The sequence below is a fragment of the Hyperolius riggenbachi genome, chromosome 10, assembly GCF_040937935.1.
Source record: "Hyperolius riggenbachi isolate aHypRig1 chromosome 10, aHypRig1.pri, whole genome shotgun sequence".
Taxonomy (NCBI): Eukaryota; Metazoa; Chordata; class Amphibia; order Anura; family Hyperoliidae; genus Hyperolius; species Hyperolius riggenbachi.
In genome coordinates, this window is record NC_090655.1 from 8,592,163 (window position 1) to 8,617,423 (window position 25,261).

At 48.0% G+C, this 25,261-nt stretch overlaps 1 protein-coding gene across 2 annotated transcripts in view; it reads left to right on the top strand.

Moving 5' to 3' along the window:
• Nucleotides 1-1,724: 1,724 nt before the first annotated feature.
• The window catches only part of R3HCC1L (R3H domain and coiled-coil containing 1 like), a 45,949-nt gene continuing 22,412 nt past the window's right edge, over nucleotides 1,725-25,261 (top strand). Inside the window, exons 1-5 of one of the 2 annotated variants that reach the window (XM_068257603.1) lie at nucleotides 1,725-1,840; nucleotides 4,849-5,147; nucleotides 15,839-16,017; nucleotides 19,779-19,849; nucleotides 23,518-23,613. In XM_068257603.1, coding sequence (XP_068113704.1) covers nucleotides 4,884-5,147; nucleotides 15,839-16,017; nucleotides 19,779-19,849; nucleotides 23,518-23,613 — 610 coding nt within the window. In that variant the 5' untranslated portion in view covers nucleotides 1,725-1,840; nucleotides 4,849-4,883. Of the gene's footprint in view, nucleotides 1,841-1,871; nucleotides 1,957-4,848; nucleotides 5,148-15,838; nucleotides 16,018-19,778; nucleotides 19,850-23,517; nucleotides 23,614-25,261 lie in introns of those variants that run through there. The other variant, XM_068257602.1, reaches the window with a different exon arrangement.

Below are 25,261 nucleotides of genomic sequence, written 5' to 3' on the forward strand. Positions count from 1 at the left end.
CCATAGTCATAGCCTAATGTCCCACCATATTATTATTATGTATTTATATAGCACTGACATCTTCTGCAGCACATTACAGAGTACATAGTCATGTCACTGACTGTCCTCAGAGGAGCTCACACTCTAATCCTACCATAGTCATAGTCTAATGTCCCACCATATTATTATGTATTTATATAGCACTGACATCTTCTGCAGCACTTTACAGAGTACATAGTCATGTCACTGACTGTCCTCAGAGGAGCTCACACTCTAATCCTACCATTGTCATAGTCTAATGTCCCACCATATTATTATGTATTTATATAGCACTGACATCTTCTGCAGCACAGTACAGAGTACATAATCATGTCACTGACTGTCCTCAGAGGAGCTCACAATCTAATCCTGCCACAGTCATAGCCTAATGTCCTACCATATTATTATGTATTTATATAGCACTGACATCTTCTGCAGCACTTTACAGAGTACATAGTCATGTCACAGACTGTCCTCAGAGGAGCTCACACTCTAATCCTGCCACAGTCATAGTCTAATGTCCTACCATATTATTATTATGTATTTATATAGCACTGACATCTTCTGCAGCACATTACAAAGTACATAGTCATGTCACTGACTATCCTCATAGGAGCTCACACTCTAATCCTACCATAGTCATAGTCTAATGTCCTACCATATTATTATTATGTATTTATATAGCATTGACATCTCCTGCAGTACATTACAGATTACATAGTCATGTCACTGACTGTCCTCAGAGGAGCTCACAGTCTAATCCTACCATAGTCCTAGTCTAATGTCCTACCATATTATTATTATGTATTTATATAGCACTGACATCTTCTGCAGCACATTACAAAGTACATAGTCATGTCACTGACTGTCCTCAGAGGAGCTCACAATCTAATACCTACTATAGTCATAGTCTAATGTCCTTCCATATTATTATTATGTATTTATATAGCAGTGACATCTTCTGCAGCACATTACAGAGTACATAGTCATGTCACTGACTGTCCTCAGAGGAGCTCACAATCTAATCTTACCATAGTCATAGTCTAATGCGTTATTTTCTGCTAAAATGTTGCCCAAATTGCGTTTATTTTCTCCTGAAATGCTGCCCACATTGCGTTTATTTTCTGGTGTCTGGGGTAACTGTTGCTGCATTTATTATTTAATGGTCATAGTTGGCTATATTTGCTGCTTTGGGGTAACGGGTACGCTCCGCCCATACAATGTCATGGCCACGCCCATTTTTCTCACCGCGAGTGCCCCCTGATCCCCTCTACGCCCATTTTTCATGCTACGTGAACAAACCCCCAGAAAAATCTAGTCACTGTAGAACCAGCCCTTACATGAGCTTTTTGGTCCTTTTTAGCCCCTGACACCCTCCTAGGAGTTCTGGCCTGGCCATCATTAGAGAGTGACATGATGTAGCTGATTTTCCTGTTGTGGTTATAGGAGGAAAATCATGAAAATGCTCAGGAGCTACTTCGGTGGCTATGTAGGGTTAATCCCTCAATCAGCTGCAGCGGAGGGCGGGGCTAGGGAGGTCACATGACCTGCTGTCGGCGGAGAGGTATTATGAAAGCGTCACGTGATCAGCACCAAGCTCTGGGCGGGGAGGAGCTGAGGAGCGGCACGTGATCAGCGCCGGCCTCGGGGATTGAGCGCGACTGTCTTTCGCGCATGCGTAGTGCGGAGTATAGAAAAGCGGGAACGCCCCCCAGGCTCGTGCACGCAGACAGATGGATACATAGTAGTGGGAAGTTTATGGAGCGCCTGTGTGTGGCCGGGAGCGGTGCAGCGCGCTGCGGGGTCATGTGACCGGGGACAGGTGAGTGCGCCGTGTGTCTGCAGCTGGGGGGAGGAGACTCCTCACTGGTCAGTGTGAGCTCTGCGGTTGTAACTGCCTCTGTGCCCCCCTAGCTGTCATTCATATCTGTCCGGAGTGTAAGTGCCCCTTATCATTGCTGCTGTGTGCCCCCCCTGCCATAGCTGACGTGTGCTCCCTGCCGTGGCTGCTGTGTGCCCCCCTCCCATAGCTTGTGCCCCTTGTCATAGCAGCCGTGTGCCCCCCCTGCCATAGCTGCTGTAACTGCCGTGTGCCCCCCTCCCCCTGCCATAGCTTGTGCCCCTTGTCATAGCTGCCGTGTGCCCCCTCCTGCCGTGTGCCCCCCTCCTGCCGTGGCTGCCGTGTGCCCCCCTCCTGCCGTGGCTGCCGTGTGCCCCCCTCCTGCCGTGGCTGCCGTGTGCCCCCCTCCTGCCGTGGCTGCCGTGTGCCCCCCTCCTGCCGTGGCTGCCGTGTGCCCCCCTCCTGCCGTGGCTGCCGTGTGCCCCCCTCCTGCCGTGGCTGCCGTGTGCCCCCCTCCTGCCGTGGCTGCCGTGTGCCCCCCTCCTGCCGTGGCTGCCGTGTGCCCCCCCCCCTGCCGTGGCTGCCGTGTGCCCCCCTCCTGCCGTGGCTGCCGTGTGCCCCCCTCCTGCCGTGGCTGCCGTGTGCCCCCCCCCCCCCCCTGCCGTGGCTACCGTGTGCCCCCCCCCTGCCGTGGCTGCCGTGTGCGCCCCTCCTGCCGTGGCTGCCGTGTGCGCCCCTCCTGCCGTGGCTGCCGTGTGCCCCCCTCCTGCCGTGGCTGCCGTGTGCCCCCCTCCTGCCGTGGCTGCCGTGTGCCCCCCTCCTGCCGTGGCTGCCGTGTGCCCCCCTCCTGCCGTGGCTGCCGTGTGCCCCCCTCCTGCCGTGGCTGCCGTGTGCGCCCCTCCTGCCGTGGCTGCCGTGTGCGCCCCTCCTGCCGTGGCTGCCGTGTGCGCCCCTCCTGCCGTGGCTGCGGTGTGCGCCCCTCCTGCCGTGGCTGCGGTGTGCCCCCCTCCTGCCGTGGCTGCGGTGTGCCCCCCTCCTGCCGTGGCTGCGGTGTGCCCCCCTCCTGCCGTGGCTGCGGTGTGCCCCCCTCCTGCCGTGGCTGCGGTGTGCCCCCCTCCTGCCGTGGCTGCGGTGTGCCCCCCTCCTGCCGTGGCTGCCGTTTGCCCCCCTCCTGCCGTGGCTGCCGTGTGCCCCCCCTCCCAATAGCTGCCGTGTGCCCCCCCTCCCAATAGCTGCCGTGTGCCCACTGCTGTTGCTGACGTGTGCCCCCTTGTCATAGCAGCTGTGTGCCCCCCTCCCAATAGCTGCCGTGTGCCCACTGCTGTAGCTACCGTGTGCCCCCTTGTCATAGCAGCCGTGTGCCCCCCTCCCAATAGCTGCTGTGTGCCCCCTACCATAGCTGATGTGGTCAATCAGGTGTGTGGCAGAAACGGGCCCTAACTGTGCGATATTGCAACTGACAGATGCAACAGCCCACCAGCTGCTTTAGTGTGAAAGCGGTGAACACTGAGCTGGGTGGAAATGGGCGGAAATGATGTTGCTTTTGGCATTACAGGAGAACAATAAAGATGGAAACCAGCAGAAAAATTTCCTTTTTTAATATCACATTAAAGAGAATCTGAGAGAAAAATAGGGCTCCTGTGGGATACTCACCTCGGGAGGGGGAAGCCTCAGGGTCCCAATGAGGCTTCCGCAGTCCTCCTCCGTCCCTCTGTTCCAGCGCTGTCAGCCACCGAAGATCCTACCGGGTTCAGGTGGACATAGCTGAGCGCGCTTAGCTCTGCTGCGCAGGTGTGCATTGTCTGTGCAGCAGAGCGGACCTGATTGGTCTTGCCTATTTCCACCTGAGCCAGAATAAACGCCACTACTGCGCCTGCATGAGGTTTTTCAGTATTATGATCCTGGAGCCCGGTACTGCCGACAAGCTTGGTCGGAGTTTCTCTTCAAGGCTAGGCGTGAGGAAGGGGTTATTAAGGTTAGGTATTGGGAGTGTGGTTAGGCTTGATTGTGAGAGTAGGGTTAGGTTTAGCTGTAGTAAACTATCAGTAGTATTTACAGATATTAAAGAGAATCTGTATTGTTAAAATCACACAGAAGTAAACATACCAGTGCGTTAGGGGACATCTCCTATTACCCTCTGTCACAATTTCGCCGCTCCCTGCCGCATTAAAAGTGGTTAAAAACAGTTTTAAAAAGTTTGTTTATAAACAAAATGGCCACCAAAACAGGAAGTAGGTTGATGTACAGTATGTCCACACATAGAAAATACATCCATACACAAGCAGGCTGTATACAGCATTCCTTCTGAATCTCAAGAGATCATTTGTGTGTTTCTTTTCCCCTGCAGCTATCTTCCACTGAAGTGTCAGGCTGTTTCTTCCTGCAGAGTGCAGACAGCTCTGCCTGTATGTAATTCCTCAGTATGTGAAAGCCCAGCCAGCTCAGAGGAGGATTTATCCAGCTTGTAAAAGATAATAGAACAGAGAGAAGCTGCTCTAATCCTAAATAACACACAGGCAGTGTGCATAGAGGGGCCTGGAAGGGGGAGTTCATAGCAGAACCACAACACTGAAGAACTTGGCAGCCTTCCAGACACAGGCTGACAAGTCTGACAGGGGAAAGATACATTGATTTATTACAGAGACAGTGATAGTACAAAGTGCTGCAGTAAGCCAGAACACATTAGAATAGCTTTTGGAGCTTGTAGGATGATAAAAAACAGGATGCAATTTTTGTTACGGAGTCTCTTTAACAACAATTAACACTCTAAAATATTTGAATATCTGTAAATGTTACCGATATTCTATTTTCGGCTAGATCATGGCACCCAAATTTCCTGATACCTTTATTTCAGTTACGCCCAGGTGTGACCAATAGGCCATACCAGGCATCCCTTGTTCGCCATATATACTTATCTTCAGTCTTTTTTCTTTTCTTTTTTTTTTTCTATCCACATCCTAATTTAATTTCTCTTCTTTAATTCTCCTTAGATACGATATCTTCCGTCACGGATATATATGTTATTATGGACAAGGTCCGTAACCGACCACGGAGACCGGACAAGGCCTTATACGTGCCCAAAGCGAGGAGGAACGCGGATGATCCGCCGCACGCAGAGACCAGTTGTCCTGAGCAACCCTCAGACTCTTCCGCCCCTAAAACATCTTCTCTCCAAAGCAGGAACTTGAAGACCGTCTCTCGAGCCCACGAGCGCAGAAAACACGTGAGCTCTACAAGCGCAAGATCTTCAGCTCCGAAGAGAAGCTCTCAGCACAAAGGCGATAGGGAGGTGATATGCTCTGCGGCGGTATCTGCAGAGAATGAGTCATTATGTGAGGCTGTTAATAGCCTGGTAATTAACGAGGAGGCATTGTCACTGAGTTCAGATGAAAACTCTGCCACTGCCCAGGCGGCATTCTTATCTAAGGGAAGGGAAGCTTTTGATGCCAGCAGCAGTTCTGCTAGCAACAATCTAGGAGGGCATGGCAAAGACGGTACATGGGGGTCAGCAGGGGAGCCAGACAGCTCCACGATCGATGATCAGGGAACATGTCAGTATAGCGAGGCAGGAACAACTGCAGGAGGCATAGAGGAGGCCGAGCTGTCAGAGCACTTAAATGGGCCCACCGGCAGTCAGGATCGGGCAACAGGAGGGCCGGTGTTTGTGTGGCAGCAGGGGGAATCAGATTTACCCTCAGGGAACACCACTAATAGCTGTCAGTACAGAACGCACAACACAGATAGTGGTCCTCTGCTTTTCCACGACTCCGATACTGCTCAGGTAATTGCTACGAGCGACACAGTTAACAACCCATCTGGACACCTTATAGCCTGCACCAGAAAAGCCGATAAAGCGGCTAATGTCCCCTCGTATGAAAAACCAGAATGTAGCATGGGAGGAAAATTAGATTCCGCTCCCGCCGTCGCAGAGAATGTCTCGAGGCTTGTGGAGGAGGTGGAGAACGGGACCATTGTGTGTGCTGTGAAGCCCACCATAACAGCTGAAGATAAACACGTCTCAGATATAAAAGCTTGTGTGTCTGAGAGCAGGGAAGGCAGGTCTGATAGTATTTCTCATCTGACGGGCTACTGTGAAGCCATACACGCTGCGAAGGATGACTGTGAAAATACTAGACAGTGGGAGGGTGTGGAAAGTCCTAGATATTTATGTAATGCGGGTGTAGAACCTCATGGCCGACATCCTATAAACTCTTCTGAAAGCCATAGAGAAGTATCTGAAGATCATCTGTTAGGGAAGTGTTGTGTAGAATCGCCGTTGGCTTTAGTTGGTTTGGAGACTGAGCTGTCTATGGCCAAGGACTCTGGGCAAGGACAAGCTATGGAGATGCTGGAGGCCGCGGTATCGGCAAGGACTTCTTCACCTGCTGTGGTGAACGAGGAGCCCCCTGTGGCGGCCTTGGGGCAGGTTTCCCTTATGGGGCCTGCAGAAGTGGTGGTAAAGACACTTGGCCCTGTTGGCTGTGCAGAGGCATCAGAGTTGCTTGTAGAGCAGGTGTCTACTGTGAGTCATGGTGGTGTGGAGGACAGAGATTCTCTGTCTGTAAAGTGCGAGGTGGAGAACCCCAGCGGAGAGCCTTCAGACTTGCGGACAGTTATAACATGTTCTGTTGACCAGATGGAAAATACATTGACTGGAACTGACTGTACACTGGAAGGGGTTGTTGGTGCTCCCAAGGAGGACTTCCTAGAAAGACGATGTGTGGCAGAGACATCTGAGAAGGTGGCCTCCGATGCTCCTACAGATGAAAGTGAGAGCTGGGACTCCCTCTTCAATGATGATGGGGAATGTCTCGATCCTCGAGTCCTGGAAGAGGTAACGCACTCTTTGGATTTGTACTTGATTTCTGAAGGCTGGAGAGGTGTGATTGTGCTGCTTTTGCGAGTGAGTTTTGCACTAACAGGTCGTCTCTCTGGGCTACAGCCCTTCTTGCCCCAGCAGGTAACTTGTAGTGTAGATGGGCCCATTGTGGCTGTGAGAGCGAGCCTGCTGCTTCTCATGAGAATGTTGAATGGAAGGTGTCACAGCTGACTCTTTGAAAATGTTGTATGTACCTGTTGTCTATCCCTTGCCTTTTTAATCACCTTCAGGACCTTTATGGTTGTGAAGATCAGGTGTTCTTACTGGATGCCTCGACTGGCTGCATGCTTGTTCCAGGTGTGATTCCTCTTGCTGCATGCTTGTTCCAGTGAGGGCTCTGCTGTCTTAATGCTTGTTCCACGTATGGCTCTGCTGGCTGCATGCTTGTTTAGTTGTGACCCTGCTGGCTGCATGCTCGTTCCAGGTGTGACCCTGCTGGCTGCATGCTTGTTCCAGGTGTGACTCAGCTGGCTGCATGCTTGTTCCAGGTGTGACTCAGCTGGCTGCATGCTTGTTCCAGGTGGGACTCAGCTGGCTGCATGCTTGTTCCAGGTGGGACTCTGCTGGCTGCATGCTTGTTCCAGGTGTGACTCAGCTGGCTGCATGCTTGTTCCAGGTGGGACTCCGCTGGCTGCATGCTTGTTCCAGGTGTGACTCTGCTGGCTGCATGCTTGTTCCAGGTGTGACTCAGCTGGCTGCATGCTTGTTCAGGTGTGAATCTGCTGGCTGCATGCTTGTTCCAGGTGTGACTCTGCTGTCTTAATGCTTGTTCCATGTGTGACTCAGCTGGCTGCATGCTTGTTCAGGTGTGACTCTGCTGACTGCATGCTTGTTCAGGTGTGAATCTGCTGGCTGCATGCTTGTTCCAGGCGGGGCTCTGTTGGCTGCATGCTTGTTCCAGGCAGGGCATTGTTGGCTTCATGTTTGTTCCGAGCGGGACGCTGATGGCTGCATGCTTGTTCCAGGTGTGACCCCCCCCCCGCTGGCTGCATGCTTGTTCCAGGCAGGACACTTTTGGCTGCATGCTTGTTCCAGGTGTGACTCTGCTGGTTGCATACTTGTTCCAGGTGTGACTCTGCTGGCTGCATGCTTGTTCCAGGTGGGACTATCTGCTGAAGCTATATACCTTTTTAATGCCTTTAGGTAGACAGGGGACATGGTGCTTTCTGCATTTGATCGCCAGTTGTCTTTAGAGGAAGGTGATGCAGCAAGCCGCAGTCCCGCCCCCCGCTGCTGCGGGCCCCGGCCTGAGACACTGGGTATAATTAGTTGTGTGCGGTTTCTGATTTTGCGCAGTCAGTGGATCGCATCAGACGCGGAATGTTCGGTTGATGTTTGGGAGGCGTCTGATCTGGATGATGACTGATAAATTGAGCTGATCTCTGCCACTCACATCTGGCATAATAAAATATATTTATCTGTGTTTCTACAGGCCTGGGAAATATTTTACACACAAATCTTTGTTTCTATTTGTATTAGTCACCTAGGGGCCTGATTCACTAAGCTGTGCTGCTTAAAGGGGCACTATGGCGAAAAATTGTAACTTTTTTAGTATCACTAGTCTTAGCAGTTAGGCCAGTTAGCTAGGCCCCTTGGTAAGTGTCAGTTAGTGCTCAGCCCACTGCACCACAATAACTAATTAGCGTCATCACTGTCGCTAATAAACATTGGTACTATATAGTATCTGTAAGTGATCATTACTGATCTCAGTCAGATCTGTTAGGGTCACTAGGATCCACAAAAAAACGCAGTGTTTGCCTGATCAGGCCTGATCGTTCGCCTGCACTTGCGTTCAGCCTGCCCCATCGCAGTGACAGAAATTTTTTTTCTGATCACTGCAAAAAACACTTTTTTATCAAAACTCAGTGACTACAGCTTTCTACATCTCAAATATTCCCTTTTGCTAGGTAGGTGCTCTTTTTTTTCTGGGTAGTCTCAGAGGAATACCCCTTAAATTTAGCAGTCCACCATGGCAAGAAAGGTGTATTCCGATGATGAGGCGTACAGGTACATGGCCCAGTCGGATGAGGACGATTGGGACGCCTCATTCGACGAATCTTCTGGGTCAGAGTTTGAACCTGAATTGAGCAGTGGCTCACTGACCGATAGTGATGATGAGGTTGAGGTCCCGGCTAGAGCCAGGCGTACCACACCCCATGTTGTTGGACCGCAGGTGGTGCAGGATTGGCCTCAAGGGCAGCAGAGTGGTGTTCGTGCTGGTCTGAGATTTCATGGTGGGGCAGGCACCATAGGCCTGAATGATAAATCGTTTGGGGATCGAAATTGCGATCACGGAAACGGCGATTCCGTGATCGTCATAGCGGTGATTTCGTCCCCCTCTGCAGGCAGCCCCCTCTCGTGCTGTGCACAGCTTGCCGCTCCATGCGGCGGCGGCTCAGCGGGTGTTACTCGCGCGTCCCTTTCGGCTATGGAGGCGGCTCACTCTCTCCCCAACTTCCGTGCCTGCAGCCTATGAGATGAGCGGGCAGCAGATTCCGCCCACAGTCTGTCACTCTTGCGGAGGCTCACTCCTCCCAGCGCCTCCATGTCATTGGCTGGGCGGACAGAAGACTCCGCCCACAGGCTCTCAATCACGCGTAGCTCAGCCTCCCGAGTCAACATCACTAGCTGGCCGGGCAGCCTGTCAATCAACTTTTTTGCACTGCCTCCACTTCCTGTGCACAGCGTGTCAGCGTGATAATGCTGATGACTGACTGTGGTAACCTAGTATTCTGCACGGCTGTTTGCAGTGGGGTGCTGTGAATTTGAAATTGAGGCAATTTATTCTGCATAGCTGTTTGCTGCAGTGGGGCACAGTAAATTTGTGCAAAGGCATAATTGTGTTTGCAGGAAAGGCTAGGCTTGATAAACTGGACAAGGCAAAGCTTGATTGACAGGCCTGCAGAGACTCTCATAAAGCAAAGGAAGGACTCTGCTCACACACACAAACTGAGCCTAGTTGTGAAATTACAAGCTGTCGAAAATCGTGCAAGCTCTCAAAAATCGTGAATCGAAATCGCAATTTCTGACAGAATTCGTGCGATTCAATCTTTTCCTAAAATCGTTCAGGCCTAAGGCACCAGCAGCACAACATCTCCTGGACCTAGAACCAGTACTTCCGTAGACCCTGGTGAAGTGGCGAGCACCAGCATGGAAGTTGAAACTGGTTCGGTGGCACGTGCAATAAGATCCCAGTCGCAGCCACCAAGAAGACGGGCCCGTACTACCCCTAGTTTACCAGAGGTGCTGGCAAACCCAATTTGGCAATCCCCTGATTCCGCTGCACCCGTACTCCCCCCCCCCCCCCCCCCCCCCTTTCACCGCCCAGTCTGGAGTCCAGGTGGAGACAGATAATCTAGGATCGGCCCTAGACTTTTTCTATCTGTTCTTCACCCAGGATCTCTTAGACTTAATTGTGGCAGAGACCAACCGTAAGGCCACACAATATATAACCGCCAATCCGGAAAAGTTCTTTGCCCAGCCTTTTCAGTGGAAACCAGTCCAAGTTTCCGAAATTAAAATGTTTTTGGGGCCTTCTCCTTCACACGGGACTAGTAAAGCAGAATGTGTTGCGGTCTTACTGGTCTACGGACCCAGCATGTCATGTTCCCCTGTACTCTGCTGCCATGTCCAGAACACTATTTGAGAACATCCTGCGCTTCCTGCACTTCAGTAACAACGAAACCTGTCATCGAAGTGACCACCCTGCTTTTGACCGGCTCCACAAAATTCAAACCCCTTATAGACCACCTGTCATCCAGATTTGCAGATGCTTATATCCCTGAACAGAACATCTGCGTAGACGAGTCCCTCATACGTTTTACCGGGCGCCTTCGCAACAAACAGTACATCCCAAGCAAGCGCGCCCGGTATGGGGTGAAACTGTATAAGCTCTGTGAAAGGGCCACAGGCTATACATCTTATTTTAGGGTCTATGAGGGAAAAGACTCAAAATTGGAGCCGGTCGGATGCCGTGACTACCTGGGGAGCAGTGGAAAGGTTGTGTGGGACTTGGTGTCACCCTTGTTCCAGAAGGGGTACCATCTTTTTGTGGACAATTATTACACAAGTGTGGCCCTCTTTCAGCACTTAAAAATAGAAAAAATCCGATGCTGTGGCACCGTGCGGCCTAGTCGCCGGGGCTTCCCCCAACGGCTCATTACCACCAGACTTGAACGGGGGCAGAGGGCCGCCTTGTGTGCTGACGACCTGCTCGCGGTGGAATGGAAGGACAAAAAATAAAATCTTCTATGAACTCACCGTACTCCTAACGGAATACCTTTGGGTGTCTTCTTTCTAAAATGGGGTCATTTGTGGGGTTCCTATACTGTCCTGGCATTTTAGGGGCCCTAAACCGTGAGGAGTAGTCTTGAAAACAAATGTCTCAAAATGACCCTTGAAATCCTAAAGGTACTCATTGGACTTTGGGCCCCTTAGTGCAGTTAGGGTGCAAAAAAGTGCCACACATGTGGTATCGCCGTACTCAGGAGAAGTAGTATAATGTGTTTTGCGTTGTATTTTTACACATACCCATGCTGGGTGGGAGAAATCTCTCTGTAAATGGACAATTGTGTGTGTGTGTGTAAAAAAAAAAAAAAAAAAAAAAAAAAAAAAAAAAAAAAAAAAAAAAAAAAAAAAAAAAATCAAGATTGTCATTTACAGGGATATTTCTCCCACCCAGCATGGGTATGTGTAAAAATACACCCCAAAACACATTATACTACTTCTCCTGAGTACGGCAATACCACATGTGTGACCCCTTTTTGCAGCCTAGGTGCGCTAAGGGGCCCAACGTCCAATGAGCACCTTTAGGCTTTACAGGGGTGCTTACAATTTAGCACCCCCCAAAATGCCAGGACAGTAAATACACCCCACAAATGACCCCATTTTGGAAAGTAGACACTTCAAGGTATTCAGAGAGGGGCATGGTGAGTCCGTGACAGATTTCATTTTTTTGTCACAAGTTAGCAGAAATGGATTTTTTTTTTTTTTTGTCACAAAGTGTCATTTTCCACTAACTTGTGACAAAAAATAAAATCTTCAATGAACTCCCCATGCCTCTTTGTGAATACTTTGGGATGTCTTCTTTCCAAAATGGGGTCATTTGGGGGGTATTTATACTATCCTGGAATTTTAGCCCCTCATGAAACCTGACAGGTGCGCAGAAAAGTCAGAGATGCTTGAAAATGGGAAAATTCACTTTTGGCACCATAGTTTGTAAACGCTATAACTTTTACCCAAACCAGTAAATATAGACTGAATTTTTTTTTTTTTTTTTTATCAGACATGTAGCAGAATAACTTTCACGCTCAAATGTATAGGAAATTTTACTTTATTTGAAAAATGTCAGCACAGAAAGTTAGTCATTTTTTTGACAAAATTCATGTCTTTTTTAATGAATATAATAAAAAGTAAAACTCGCAGCAGCAATCAAATAGCACCAAAAGAAAGCTGTATTAGTGAGAAGAAAAGGAGGTAAAATTTATTTAGGTGGGAAGTTGTATGACCGAGCAATAAGGGCTCGTTTCCACTATAGCGAATCCGCATGCAGGCACTGCATGCGGATTCGCATAGGCAATACAAGTGGATGGGATTGTTTCCACTTGTGCGTCGTGCGGGTGCGTTTCGGCGTGCGGGAAAAATCTGCACGACAGGGTCGTCAGATTTCGCGTACGGCAGGAATGCAGGCGAATGCATTCAATAGGGAAATCGCATGCGGCTATGTCATGCGGATTTCCCCGCGATTTCGCATGTAAAGCAATGGAGCTTTACACAGGCAGTGACATGGTTAAATTCGCCTGGCTCCTTGCCATGCGAAATCGCGGGTAAATCTGCATGCGGAAACGCAGCCGCATGCGATTTCTTCTGCGGTGAAATCCAGGCGATTCCACACCGCTACAGTGGAAACGAGCCCTAAACCGTGAAAGCTGCAGTGGTCTCAGTGGTCTGAATGGAGAAAAAGACTGTGGTCCTCAAGTGGTTAAAACAGAAAGAATTTGCGATAATTCAGGTTGGAGGGAGCTTTAGATGTCTCCCAGTGCATCACTGCTGAATATATGCAAATTAAGGTAGTAGAAATCTGACAGAAGTGACAGGTTTTGGACTAGTCCATCTCTTTATAGGGGATTCTCAGGGATATATTTATTTTCAAAAGCACTTAGTGAATAGCAGTTGCTCTGTCCAACTACCAAAAAGCTGTACAGCGAGCAGGGAAGCTGGCCAGCATCATTGTTTAAATCCTTTTTAGTGAATATCTTTATAAAGAATAAAAGCCTTGCTGAGAATCCCCTATGAAGAGATGGACTAGTCCAATACCTGTCACTTCTGTCAGATTTCTACTACCTACTGTAAGTGTGGCCATACAAGGTACAATTTTTCATTTTTTTTTATTAGATAATTTATTTTGATTATTCCATTAGATCGAATATAAAGATTTTTCCAGCATGTCCAATCTGATTTTTCTCGAAAAAACGGGATAATCGTTCGAATTTCTTGATTGAAAATTTTTTTTTTCAACTTTCATTCGATTCGATCATTTAGATCGAATAAACGGGATAATCGAACATTTTTATTGTACCATGTATGGCCACCATTAGTGACAGCAACATAGGAGAAAAATAATTTATGGCTCATTTTACTCTGGGGAAAAAACGTACTTCTTCTCTGTTTGCACATATTTTAAATTTTACAATTGTTCGCCATAGTGCCCCTTTAACGTGAAGGAGTGGTCGCTATGCAAGCCTTACATTGCAGCACTCGCTGCTATGTAAGGAGCATGCCTGCCTTAGTTACGCGCATTCCGTACATAGCAACGTGCGTAACTTTAACTGCAGGTGGTCCTGTGGAGTATCGTTACCGCAATACTTCACTCATCGCCGCTACTATGTGAAGTATCGCAGTAACTATACTTCACAGGACCGCCTGCAGTTTATGCGCGTTTGTAACTAAAGAAGGCACGGTCCCTACATAGCAGCGAGCGCTGCTATGTAAGGGAGGCAAAGCAGGCGCTCCTTCACATTAAGCTGCACTACTAAGCAGCGCAGCTTGATGAATCAGGTCCCTAGTTTAAACTGCGCTAAAGCGGAAGTGTAACCCCAAATGTTGGTAATATGAGACCGATCGAGAAACTGTCAGTATTTTATTGTGGTCTGTACCCCTGCCAAAGCTGTGGAGTCGATGCGTCAGAGTCGGAGGATTCATAAACTGAGGAGCCCTGGTCTCTGCTAGAAGTTGCCCTTTTATTTCCTGATCCAGGGACTGAAGGAACACCTGACCTGCGTGTGATATGGAGGCTGCCATATTTATTTCCTGTTAAACAATACCAGTTGCTTGTCAGTCCTGCTGATCTCTTTAGCTGCAGTAGTGGCTGAATCACACACCTGAAACAAGCATGCAGCTATTCCAGCCTGACTTCAGTCAGAGCACCTGATCTGCATGCTTGTTGAGGGGCTGTGGCTAAAAGCATTAGAGACACAGGATCAGCAGGGCAGTCAGGCAACTGGTAATATTTTAAAAGGAAAAATCCATATCCTTCTCAGTTTAGGTTCCCTTTAACCAGTAGGGAGTAAGGATCAGGGCCTTGGAGTTGGAGCAATTTTTGGGTACCTGGAGTTGGGAAGTGACAACTTCTGTCTTGTCAGTACCTTGTCAGGAACATAGTAAATATCAATGGTAAGTTAATTACAGCCATACAAGTTTTCCTGGCAGAATACAACTTCTGAGGGCAGGGAAAGATAAAATACATAAACTTTTGACCTTTTTTCTAACTCTGGGACACTTAATAGGCTGCCACTGATTAGAGACAGTAAAACACTTAACCACTTAAGTCTATCTGGACGTGGATATCCATCCAGATAGACTGTGCTGCTGCCACTGTGCCGTGCGTGCTCCCGCCGCCTACTGTTAGCCACAAGATCAATGAATGGGAATATAGTTCTCATTCATTGATCGAAGTCCCCCGCAGAAAAAAATGACGGCCTCTTATCAGAGGCCATGGAGTTTCCCGTCCTCGTAATGCTTCCTGGAAGCTGTTAATAACTGTTATAATTCACCTTTTTCCGGCACCAGCAAACTCATCAGCAAGAGTTGCACACACGACTCATCACAGCAAGCAGGAGATAGACTTTTCTCAGGCTTCTGCAAGAGTTGCACACACGACTCATCACAGCAAGCAGGAGATAGACTTTTCTCAGGCTTCTTCAATATTCACGATCATTGGCTTCCAGGACTTTTTGACTGTGGCCATCTTGTGGCCAAATAGTAAAACTACACCCACATACATTTTTTAATAAATACATTATATTACATTTAAAATTAGCGGTTTACCTCCCATACCAAAATTTACCCAAATACATTTTTTATTTAAAAAATTACAATAAAAAGTTACCTAAGGGTCTGAACCTTTTGAATATGCATGTCAAGAGAGTATATTAATATAATTTTTTTAAATTATAAGCTTGTAAATAGTGATGGACGCAAATTGAAAAAATGCACCTTTATTTCCACCTAAAATATTGGCGCCATACATTGTGATAGGGACATAATTTAAATGGTGTAATAACCGAGACAAATGGGCAAATAAAATACATGAGTTTTAATTATGGTAGCATGGATTAATTTCAAACTATAATGGCCAAAAACTGAGAAATTATATATTTTTTTCCATTTTTCTTAATCTTCCTGTTTAAAATGGATTTCGGATAAAATAATTCTTAGCAAAATGTACCACCCAAAGAAAGCCTAAATGGTGGCTGGAAAAAAACAAGATATAGATCATTTCAGTGTGATAAGTAGCGATAAAGTTATTGGCGAATGAATGGGAGGTTAAAGTTGCTCGGATGCATCAGGTGAACAACACTGTAGGCTGAAGTTGTTAATCTAGTTTTTATATGTTTAATAAGAAATAAAACCATGGGATATCGGGGAAAAAAAAATATTTTTAGGAGTAGGAGGATAAATACAATTGTTTATCTCATCAGTTTATTTTCACCTCGAGTTCACTTTTAAAGGTGAGGGAGCGCAGGGCTTTGGCGTGACTTTAGTTAGCGCACGTTCCCACTGTACACGTTGAGGGCCTCATTCCTCTCTTTACTTCCTCTCAGCTGACGGTGAGCAGGAGAGAGCAGCGGAGCAGGGAGACGTCTCCTTATAACTATTATCACTATGAGCCGAAGGAGCCAGACGATGACGATGATCTGGAGCTGTCACATGTCATCGAGATCTACGACTTCCCCACCGAGTTCAAGACTGAGGATCTGCTCCGTGCGTTCGCCGTCTACCAGTGAGTCTGTTACCGGTGTTCGCCGCTTCTCACAAGTCATTGTGCAGCTCAGGAGAATATGAAGTGTCCCCGACAAATGGATATGATTTAAAATGGCTGTATTCAAGCATTGTTTGGCTTTAATAAGTTAGTGCAAAAAGCAGTGTTCTCCATTCCCTGTCTCTTCCTCTTCCTATCTCTGCGCTGTTTCCTGCAAAAAGTTTTCAATTTGCTGTAGTATAAACCCTCATCTACACGGCACAATTTACCATCAGATAGGCGGATCTATTAGATGGCTCTAATAAGAAAATTCATCACGTGTAGACGTCCAAATTGTTACAGATCAATTTTGCGATAGATTTTATTTTGATAAGTATCCAAAATCTATTGCAAAATGGAACGCAATCCGATTGGACCGGTTGGAAATGATCTAATAGATCTGTCTAATGGTGGCCATACACGGTACAATAAAACCGTTCGATTTTCCCGTTTATTCGATCTAAATAATTGAATTGAATGAAAAGTTGAAAATATATTTTTTTTTTTTCCATCAAGAAATTCGAATGATTATCCCGGACAGGCTGGAAAAATCTTTATATTCGATCTAATGGAATAATCGAACTAAACAAAAAAAATGAAAAATTCTACCATGTATGGCCTCGTTCACATTACAAACGCGGACGGCACGCACGTGAAACGCAACGCATACGAACGCACGCCATCCGCGTTTGTATGCGTTGCGAGGCTGATCCCATCACTGAAAAGTGAATGGGACAGCCACGCGTTTTTGCAAAAAAAAATGCGTGCAGCATGCGTTCCGGACCTGCGTTCCTGGACCGCACAGGTCCGGAACGCATGCAGTGTGAACATCAGACATTGCACTCTATGCACTGTCTGATGTCGTGCGTGTCGGCCACCTGCACGCGTTTCCAAAACGTGGCTGGAAACGCGTGCAGTGTGAACGGGGCCTATGGGCACCTTTACAGATCCGATCTGTTGGAAAATTGTACCGTGTAGATAAGGCTTTAGACGCTCCAGAATATAAGACGCACCTAGGTTTAGAGAGCAAAAACGAACGGCTTGTATCTACAAGCCGTTCGTTTTTGCTCTCTAAACCTAGGTGCGTCTTATATTCTGGATTATTATATAGATTCTCCAATTGGTGTCCTCCTGTGTCCCAGCTTCCGTCCCCAGTGTGCCTCTGCTGCTCTACACCCAATCCTCCCCCCCCAGCCTCTGGGTCCACAGTTCTTCTCTGCGCGGCTCCTGTGGGCACCATCGATAAGGTAAGATACTGCCGCTACATGGGCGGAGTGGGGGCACAGAGGAGAGCAGACGCACATTGGGGACAGAAGGGGGGGGGGCAAAGCAGGGAGTCCCCGATGTTGCGGCAGTTGGCGGTTCGTATCAGCAGGCTTTCGTAAGTTGGGGATTCCCTGAATTCACCGACTAAGACAAAAGGACTTTTCCTCCCCGTTTTTTGGAGAGAAAGTGCGTCTTATACGGCAGAATATATATCGGGAGAGTCTGTGAGAGGGGGAAACTGGAAATGTGGGCACCTGGTAGCGAGCAAAGCTTTGGCGCTGCTATACGTATGCATTGGAATATCGTTAATGAGGCGGGAGAGAACTATTGCCTGCTCACTCATGGCAGATTTCCAATAGATTTCAGCATCACATTGCAGGATGATTTAACCTGCTGAGCGCAACACCGCCAGAGGCTGCAGCTCAGGCCCTGCTGGGCCGATTTGCACCAAATAAAAAGCAGCACACGCAGCCGGCACTTTGCCAGCCGCGTGTGCTGCCTGATCGCCGCTGCAGCGCGGCGATCCGCCGCGTGCAGCGGCGAAAGAGGGTCCCCCCAGCCGCCCGAGCCCAGCGTAGCCGGAACAAACAGTTCCGGCCAGCGCTAAGGGCTGGATCGGAGGCGGCTGACGTCAATGACGTCACTCCGCTCGTCGCCGTGGCGACGAGGGAAGCGAAACACGGAGGGCCGCTCATTGCGGCCCTCCGTGTTATCTCTTGCCGCCGGAGGCGATCGGAAGATCGCCTCCGGAGCGCCCTCTAGTGGGCTTTCATGCAGCCAACTTTCAGTTGGCTGCATGAAATAGTTTTTTTTTTATCTAACAAAAACCCTCCCGCAGCCACCCTGGCGATTTAATCAGAACGCCAGGGTGGTTAAAGAGGAACTGTCACAAAACTCTTAAAATTTAAAACACATACAAATAAGAAGTACATTTTTTTTTTCCAGAGTAAAATGAGCCATAAATTACTTTTCTCCTATGTTGCTGTCACTTACAGTAGGTAGTAAAATCTGACAGAACCGACAGGTTGTGAGCTTGTCCATCTCTTCATGGGGTATTCTCAGGCCTTTATTCTTGGTCTAAAAATGATTAATACAATGATGCTGGCCAGCCTCCCTGCTCGCTGCACACTATTTTGGCAGTTGGAAGGAGCAACTGCCATTCACTAAGTGCTTTTAAAAATAAAGAAAACCCTGAGAACCCCCCTATGAGATGAACTAGCCCAAAACCTGTCGCTTCTGTCAGATTTCTACTAGCTACTGTAAGTGACAGCAACATAGGAGAAAAGTAATGTATAGCTCATTTTACTCTGGAGAAATGTACTTCTTATTTGTATGTGTTTTTATTAATTTTAAGATTTTCGTGACAGTTCCTCCTTTAACCACCTGGGCGGTATGGACGAGCTCAGCTCGTCCATCACCGCCGGAGGCTGCCGCTCAGGCCCTGCTGGGCCGATTTGCGCCAAATAAAGAGCAGCACACGCAGCCGGCACTTTGCCAGCCGCGTGTGCTGCCCGATCGCCGCCGCTCTGCGGCGATTCGCCGCGAGCAGCGGCGAAAGAGGGTCCCCCCAGCCGCCTGAGCCCTGCGCAGCCGGAACAAAAAGTTCCGGCCAGCGCTAAGGGCTGGATCGGAGGCGTCTGACGTCAGGACGTCGGCTGACGTCCATGACGTCACTCCGCTCGTCGCTATGGCGACGGTGTAAGCAAAACAAGGAAGGCCGCTCATTGCGGCCTTCCTTGTTTATTCTGGGCGCCGGAGGCGATCGGAAGAACGCCTCCGGAGCGCCCTCTAGTGGGCTTTCATGCAGCCAACTTTCAGTTGGCTGCATGAAATAGTTTTTTTTTTTAATTTAAAAAAAAAACCCTCCCGCAGCCTCCCTGGCGATCTTATCAGAACGCCAGGGTGGTTAAGCATTGCATGCACTTGGGGCAAGACCAGCCGGCGGTCCAGGGATTGTCGGAAAATTGATCGCCAATACTGCCATGCACCCAATCAAGCCCTTGGGACCCAGATTCTCCAGCGTGCCTGACTGATCTTTCGATCAATTTTGTCCAGAAATTGGTTGATAGGGTTGCCATGTTGGGGCATTGATCTCAGCCAGATTCAATCATGTTGATCGAACCGGCCGCATATCGATCCTGAAAATTGAGTAAAAAGGCTACATACAAACATCCAATTTTGATTGGCCAAACAGATCAGCAGGACAGCCAGGCAACTGATGTGGCTGGCAGCCTCCATATATGGCAAATATGGCAGCCTCCATATAACTCTCTCCTCAGGAGTACTTTAAATAAAAGTGTATACGTTAGTAAATATCACGTTTTGGGAAGTGTGATTCAAACGAGCAGAGAGATTGTATTCCTAGTGCAGTGCCGGATATCAGGGTCAGTTACGCTTTCCTGGTGTATGTACATAATATTGCATTACCCTGTGTGTGATCCTCTGCACTGACTGTAGGGTGCGCTGTTTTCTCCTAGGAAGAAGGGCTTCGACGTCAAGTGGGTGGATGATTCGCACGCCCTCGGCATATTCTCCAGTCCAATCACAGGTACGGCTCGCCGCTGCCTCTCCGCCATTTCTAAAGGGCGTCAATATTAAAGAGAACCTGTTATCTGTTCAAAAAACTTCTGCACGCGTTCCAGCATGCATGATAGTTGTGCAGATTAATCCAGATGCATCTGGCAAACAGTCTCTTTTCTGCCAGCCATACACGTGCCCAACTATCGTCCAACATACCAAGTCTGATAGATAGTTGGTCAGATTGTTGGGATGTGTGTATGAGCTTTAAAGTGGACCTAAGCTCTTGCACAGTAGAGAAGGAAAAGAAAGTAATACACCCTGTATGTATTTAGTGAGTTTAGCCTAACTCCTCCTCATCTGTGACTAATCACAAGTTGTAATTTGATCCCTCACTTGTGTCACATGACTGCCACGGCAGAGCAGCTAATTTAAGACAGGATGTTAGCCCCGTGTCTGCTTCCATGAAAGCAGGAAGCAGACAAGCTGCAGATTTATAACAGGATTTGTATCAGCTGTAACAAATGTTTTTCTTTAAATGTTAAGCTGCTGCTTATCTTTTTGAGCAGAGAGGAGTTCAGGCCCTCTTTAAGACCTAAGACTGAGATGGTACAAATCCATGTGTGTACCAGGTTCATGTATTGAAGTTTGTAACAATTTTTCTCCACTCTTGGATGAAGCAGAAACGCCTGACACACCCCCCCCCCCCCCTATCCCCGCCCCCCGTCATTGGTCATGTTTTATCGTTCCATTATTGTGTCCAATAGAGCATGCCTTGTTCTAGACAATATGCTGCCTGTTTTATGGGAAGGTGGGCGATGTTTAACCTCCTGAGCACCACATGCTGACACCAAACCCCCCCCCCCCCCCCCCCCCCCTAGTGACCAGGCAAATAATTTTTTTTTTTTTTTTTTTTTTTTTTTTTTTTACAATTCAGCACTCTGCAGCTTTAAAGGAGAACTGTAGAGAGAGGTGTATGGTGGCTGACATATTTGTTCCCATTTTAGCAATACCAGTTGCCTGGCTGTCCTGATGATCCTCTGCCTCTAATACTTTCAGCCATAGCCCCTGAACAAGCATGCAGCAGATCAGGTGTTTCTGACATTATTGTCAGATCTGGCAAGACTAGCTGCATGCTTGTTTCTGGTGTTATTCAGACACTACTGCAGCCAGAGAGACCAGCAGGGCTGCCAGGCAACTGGTATTGCTTAAAAGGAAATAAATACGGCCGCCTCCATATACCTCTTACTTCAGTTCTCCTTTAACAGTTTGTGTGGCCATTCAACTTAGCAGCCAAATGAATCTTGCCTCCTTTTCTACCTGTGGGATCTGATTACTGTTGCGATTTAATTTTTTTTTTTTATTATATTTTTTGAAATAAAGCTTTTTTTTATTTTTTTTTTATTTTTTTTTATCCCTGCCACCACCCGAAATCAAATCAATATGATCACCTCTCATAGGCCTTAGCCTACGAGAGGTATCGCTTTGAGTGCCACGCCTGGGAACCAGGGCTGTGGAGTCGGTCCAAAAATCCTCCGACTCCTCAGTTTAGGATTCCACCGACTCCTCGACTCCGACTCATCTAATTTGCATATTACAATTTTGTTGATTAAAAGTATGTAACATGAAATTCGTCTCATAACTGCCAACGCTTAGGAATTTTACAAGACAACTGAAGTGAGAAGGATATGTAGACTACTATATTTATTCCCTTTAGACTAAAACTAGTCCTTGGTAAGAGTACTTGTAAAAGGTACAAACCGGAACAAAGAACATCTATCAGGCCCTAGGCAATGTAAGTGTGGGTACATGTAAGAATGATGTGCAGGTACTCTGCAGGGGAATGAGGAGATTCTTCCTCTATTACACATTCTTCATGCACAATCTGAACATGGATCAGGCCCTAGGCAATGTAACTGTGGGTACATGTAAGAGTGATGTGCAGGTACTCTGCAGGGGAAGGAGGAGATTGTAAACAGACAACACCTCTGTGTTCAATGTGCACAGCATTCTCAGTGGATTCCCTGCAGCTCTGGGGGAGTGCATATGTAGAGTATAGTACTACTGTGTAACAAAGTAAACCTGAGACAGATAAAATTAAAGTTGTATACATACCTGGGGCTTCCTCCAGCCGCCTTCAGGATAATCAGTCCCTCGCTGTCCTCCTCCACCACCTGGATCTTCAGCTATGAGTCCAGGTACTTGAGCCAGTCGGGCGTAGTGCGCATGCACCCACTCCACCGCCAGGAGCATACTACACCTGTGCAGCACTATTGCGGAGGTGCAGAATGTTCCTGGCTGTGGGAGCGGCATGCGGCCGGACAGCGCTGACTGGCTGAATTACCAGGACTCTTAGCAGAAGATCTGGGTGGTGGAGGAGGACAGCAAGGGACTGATTAGCCTGAAGGGGGCTGGAATAAGCCCCAGGTATGTATAAAACTTTACTTTTCATCCGTCTCAGGTACCCTATAATTTGTAGTCACCAAACCAAATTTTAACAACATATCAAATTATTTGATTTCATCAGCAAAGGGAGTGCATACATTTGCATAAATCAGCATCAATGCAGAATTATTTCCATCTCATTGACCATCTCTTATGGCCCATACTCACGGGCAACTTTTTTGCATGTCGCAAGCACACGGGAGCGTGCTTGCGACATGCTGGCGACAGCTAGTCGCCAGGTCCCTCCGCATACACATGGCGGAGGGACCTGGCAACTGATGCGACGGAAGCTGTCGCCGTTGTCCCTCCCCCCGCCGGAAGCGCCGTTTATTTACTATCATGTTGCTGTCGCTAGTCCGCGTACTCACACGGACTAGCGACAGTTGCGGCGGAGGTGCGGCGGCGACTGTTGCCATGCGATTGAAACTTTGAATCGCATGGCGACGGGCGACAGTTCGGGGTGCGGGCAACGGCCCATACTCACGGGCGACCTGTCGCCGCAACACGCGCGCGCCGCGTGTTGAGGCGACAAAAGTCCCTCGTGAGTATGGGCCATTAGTGACACGGCTACACATCAGGCTTTATACTTACAGTATAGATGTTATTTAGTATATATAAGAGATTCCTGTGTACACATCATATATACAGTCACAATCAGATATGTATATCTGACCTTAAAAAACCAATTTTGATTGGTTTATTTCATTTTTGTGGACTAAGCACAGCTATTACTGTATGTATACTGTATATATACATTATTTTTAATGACTATTATCTGAGAAATAGAACATTTTATCATATTTTCTATTTTAATTACAGTTACAAATTCATTAGGAGTCGGAGTCGGTGCATTTTTTTCCCGACTCCAGGCACCCAAAATTGCCCGACTCCACGACTCCGACTCCACAGCCCTGCTGGGAACAGCTCAGTGACAGAGCAGACCCTGTACAACGCTGCGCTAGATTGCAGCTCTGTACAAATGAAGATGGGGGGTTCTAACAGCCTGCCAGCTCTGTTCGCGGACTGGCAGGCTGATCGCGGAGCTCCGTCTCTCGGCAGGGAACGGTCGTGCATGCGTGCGCTTGTTCCCTGCTAATCCCTGCCCCCAGGACTTGACACCGATCGGTGTTAGGCAGTCGGAGAGCAGTTGAAGTTCATATCCGTATGGTTTATATTTAAATTTTGTCTTCATTTTGTGAAGTTTCATGTTAGTCTAGGGCAGCTTACTCTCGCCAATCTCCCTCTTCCTCGCAGCTCGGGACGCTTTGTCAAGCAAAAACCCTTTGGTGAAAGTGCGTCCGTTATCTCAGGCCACGAGAGCGTCTAGAGCCAAAGCCCGGACCTGCGCAGGTAAGCCGATGTCCTATAACACCCTCTGAACGTTATATCGGGAACAGATACCAGAGCGGAGTACAGCCACCTCTTGCCATCATCCACAGCTGTAAAGGTGGCCATTAACCAGGCAATGTCCCAAACAATCGACTGTCAAATCTGATCACCGCAATTGATTGGAAACGATAATTTAGGCCCACCAGCAGACGGACAAATGATAAGCAACCCAAACAGACTAGAAGAATCTTTCCAAAATTTGGATCAATAGAGCGATCATGCACCGCCGACTGGCACCATTAAAGTGGACCTGAACTCTCGCACCAGACAGAAGGAAAACAGAGAAATGCGCCCTGTATGTTATTAGAGAGTTTAGCCTGTCTAATTACCTCTCCTCTGACTAATCACAAGTGTAATTCGATCTCTCAGCTGTCAGCTCAGGAATCTTGGCTGCCTCGGCAGAGCAGGCAATTTGTAAACACAGGATGTTAACCCTATGCTTGCTCCCATTAAAGCAGAAAGTAGCGACACTGCAGATGTATTGCAGGATGTGTATCAGCTGTAACAAAGAAATGTTTTTCTGTAAAGGTGATTATGCTGTTGCTTACATTTTAGAGCATGGAGGAGGTGCTGAGTTCAGGTCCGCTTTAACTGCATCTGATATGGTTGATTTTTTGGGAGATTGTACTGTTAACCAGCCGGGCGGTATGGACGAGCTCAGCTCGTCCATCACCACCGGAGGCTGCCGCTCAGGCCCTGCTGGGCCGATTTTCTTCAAATAAAAAGCAGCACACGCAGCCGGCACTTTGCCAGCCGCGTGTGCTGCCCGATCGCCGCCGCTCTGCGAGCAGCGGCGAAAGAGGGTCCCCCCAGCCGCCTGAGCCCAGCGTAGCCGGAACAGAAAGTTCCGGCCAGCGCTAAGGGCTGGATCGGAGGCGGCTGACGTCAGGACGTCGGCTGACGTCCATGACGTCACTCCGCTCGTCGCTATGGCGACAAGGTAAGCAAAACAAGGAAGGCCGCTCATTGCGGCCTTCCTTGTTTATTCTGGGCGCCGGAGGCGATCGGAAGAACGCCTCCGGAGCGCCCTCTAGTGGGCTTTCATGCAGCCAACTTTCAGTTGGCTGCATGAAATAGTTTTTTTTTTTATTAAAAAAAAAACCTCCCGCAGCCGCCCTGGCGATCTTAATAGAACGCCAGGGTGGTTAATGGGCACCTTTGACGTGTATTTTTGTATACAGGAGTACGGTCCGCTGAAACATGCTGGTTTTTGCCTGGAGCGTCTCTTGAAGGAAACGCTTGGCTATGTACAGCAGTGAACGCCATTCAGTGACTCAGTAAAAGTTTTGAACTCCAAATGCATTTTGCATTTGTTTTGTGAGAAGGTCACATGACTTCTTCAGATATACTCACCTACTTTGTTCCAACCACTTCACCTCTTCCTTATTATTAAATGACCACTTTTGCAAAAATCGTAAAATTTAAAATACATGTAAACACATACAAGAAGTACGTTTCTTCCTGAGTAAAATGAGCCATAAATTACTTCCCTCCTATGTTGCTGTCACTTACAGTAGGTAGTAGGAATGTGACTGAACTGACAGGTTTTGGACTAGCCCATCTACTCATGGGGATTCCCGGGGTTTTGCTTATTTCTAAAAGCACTTCG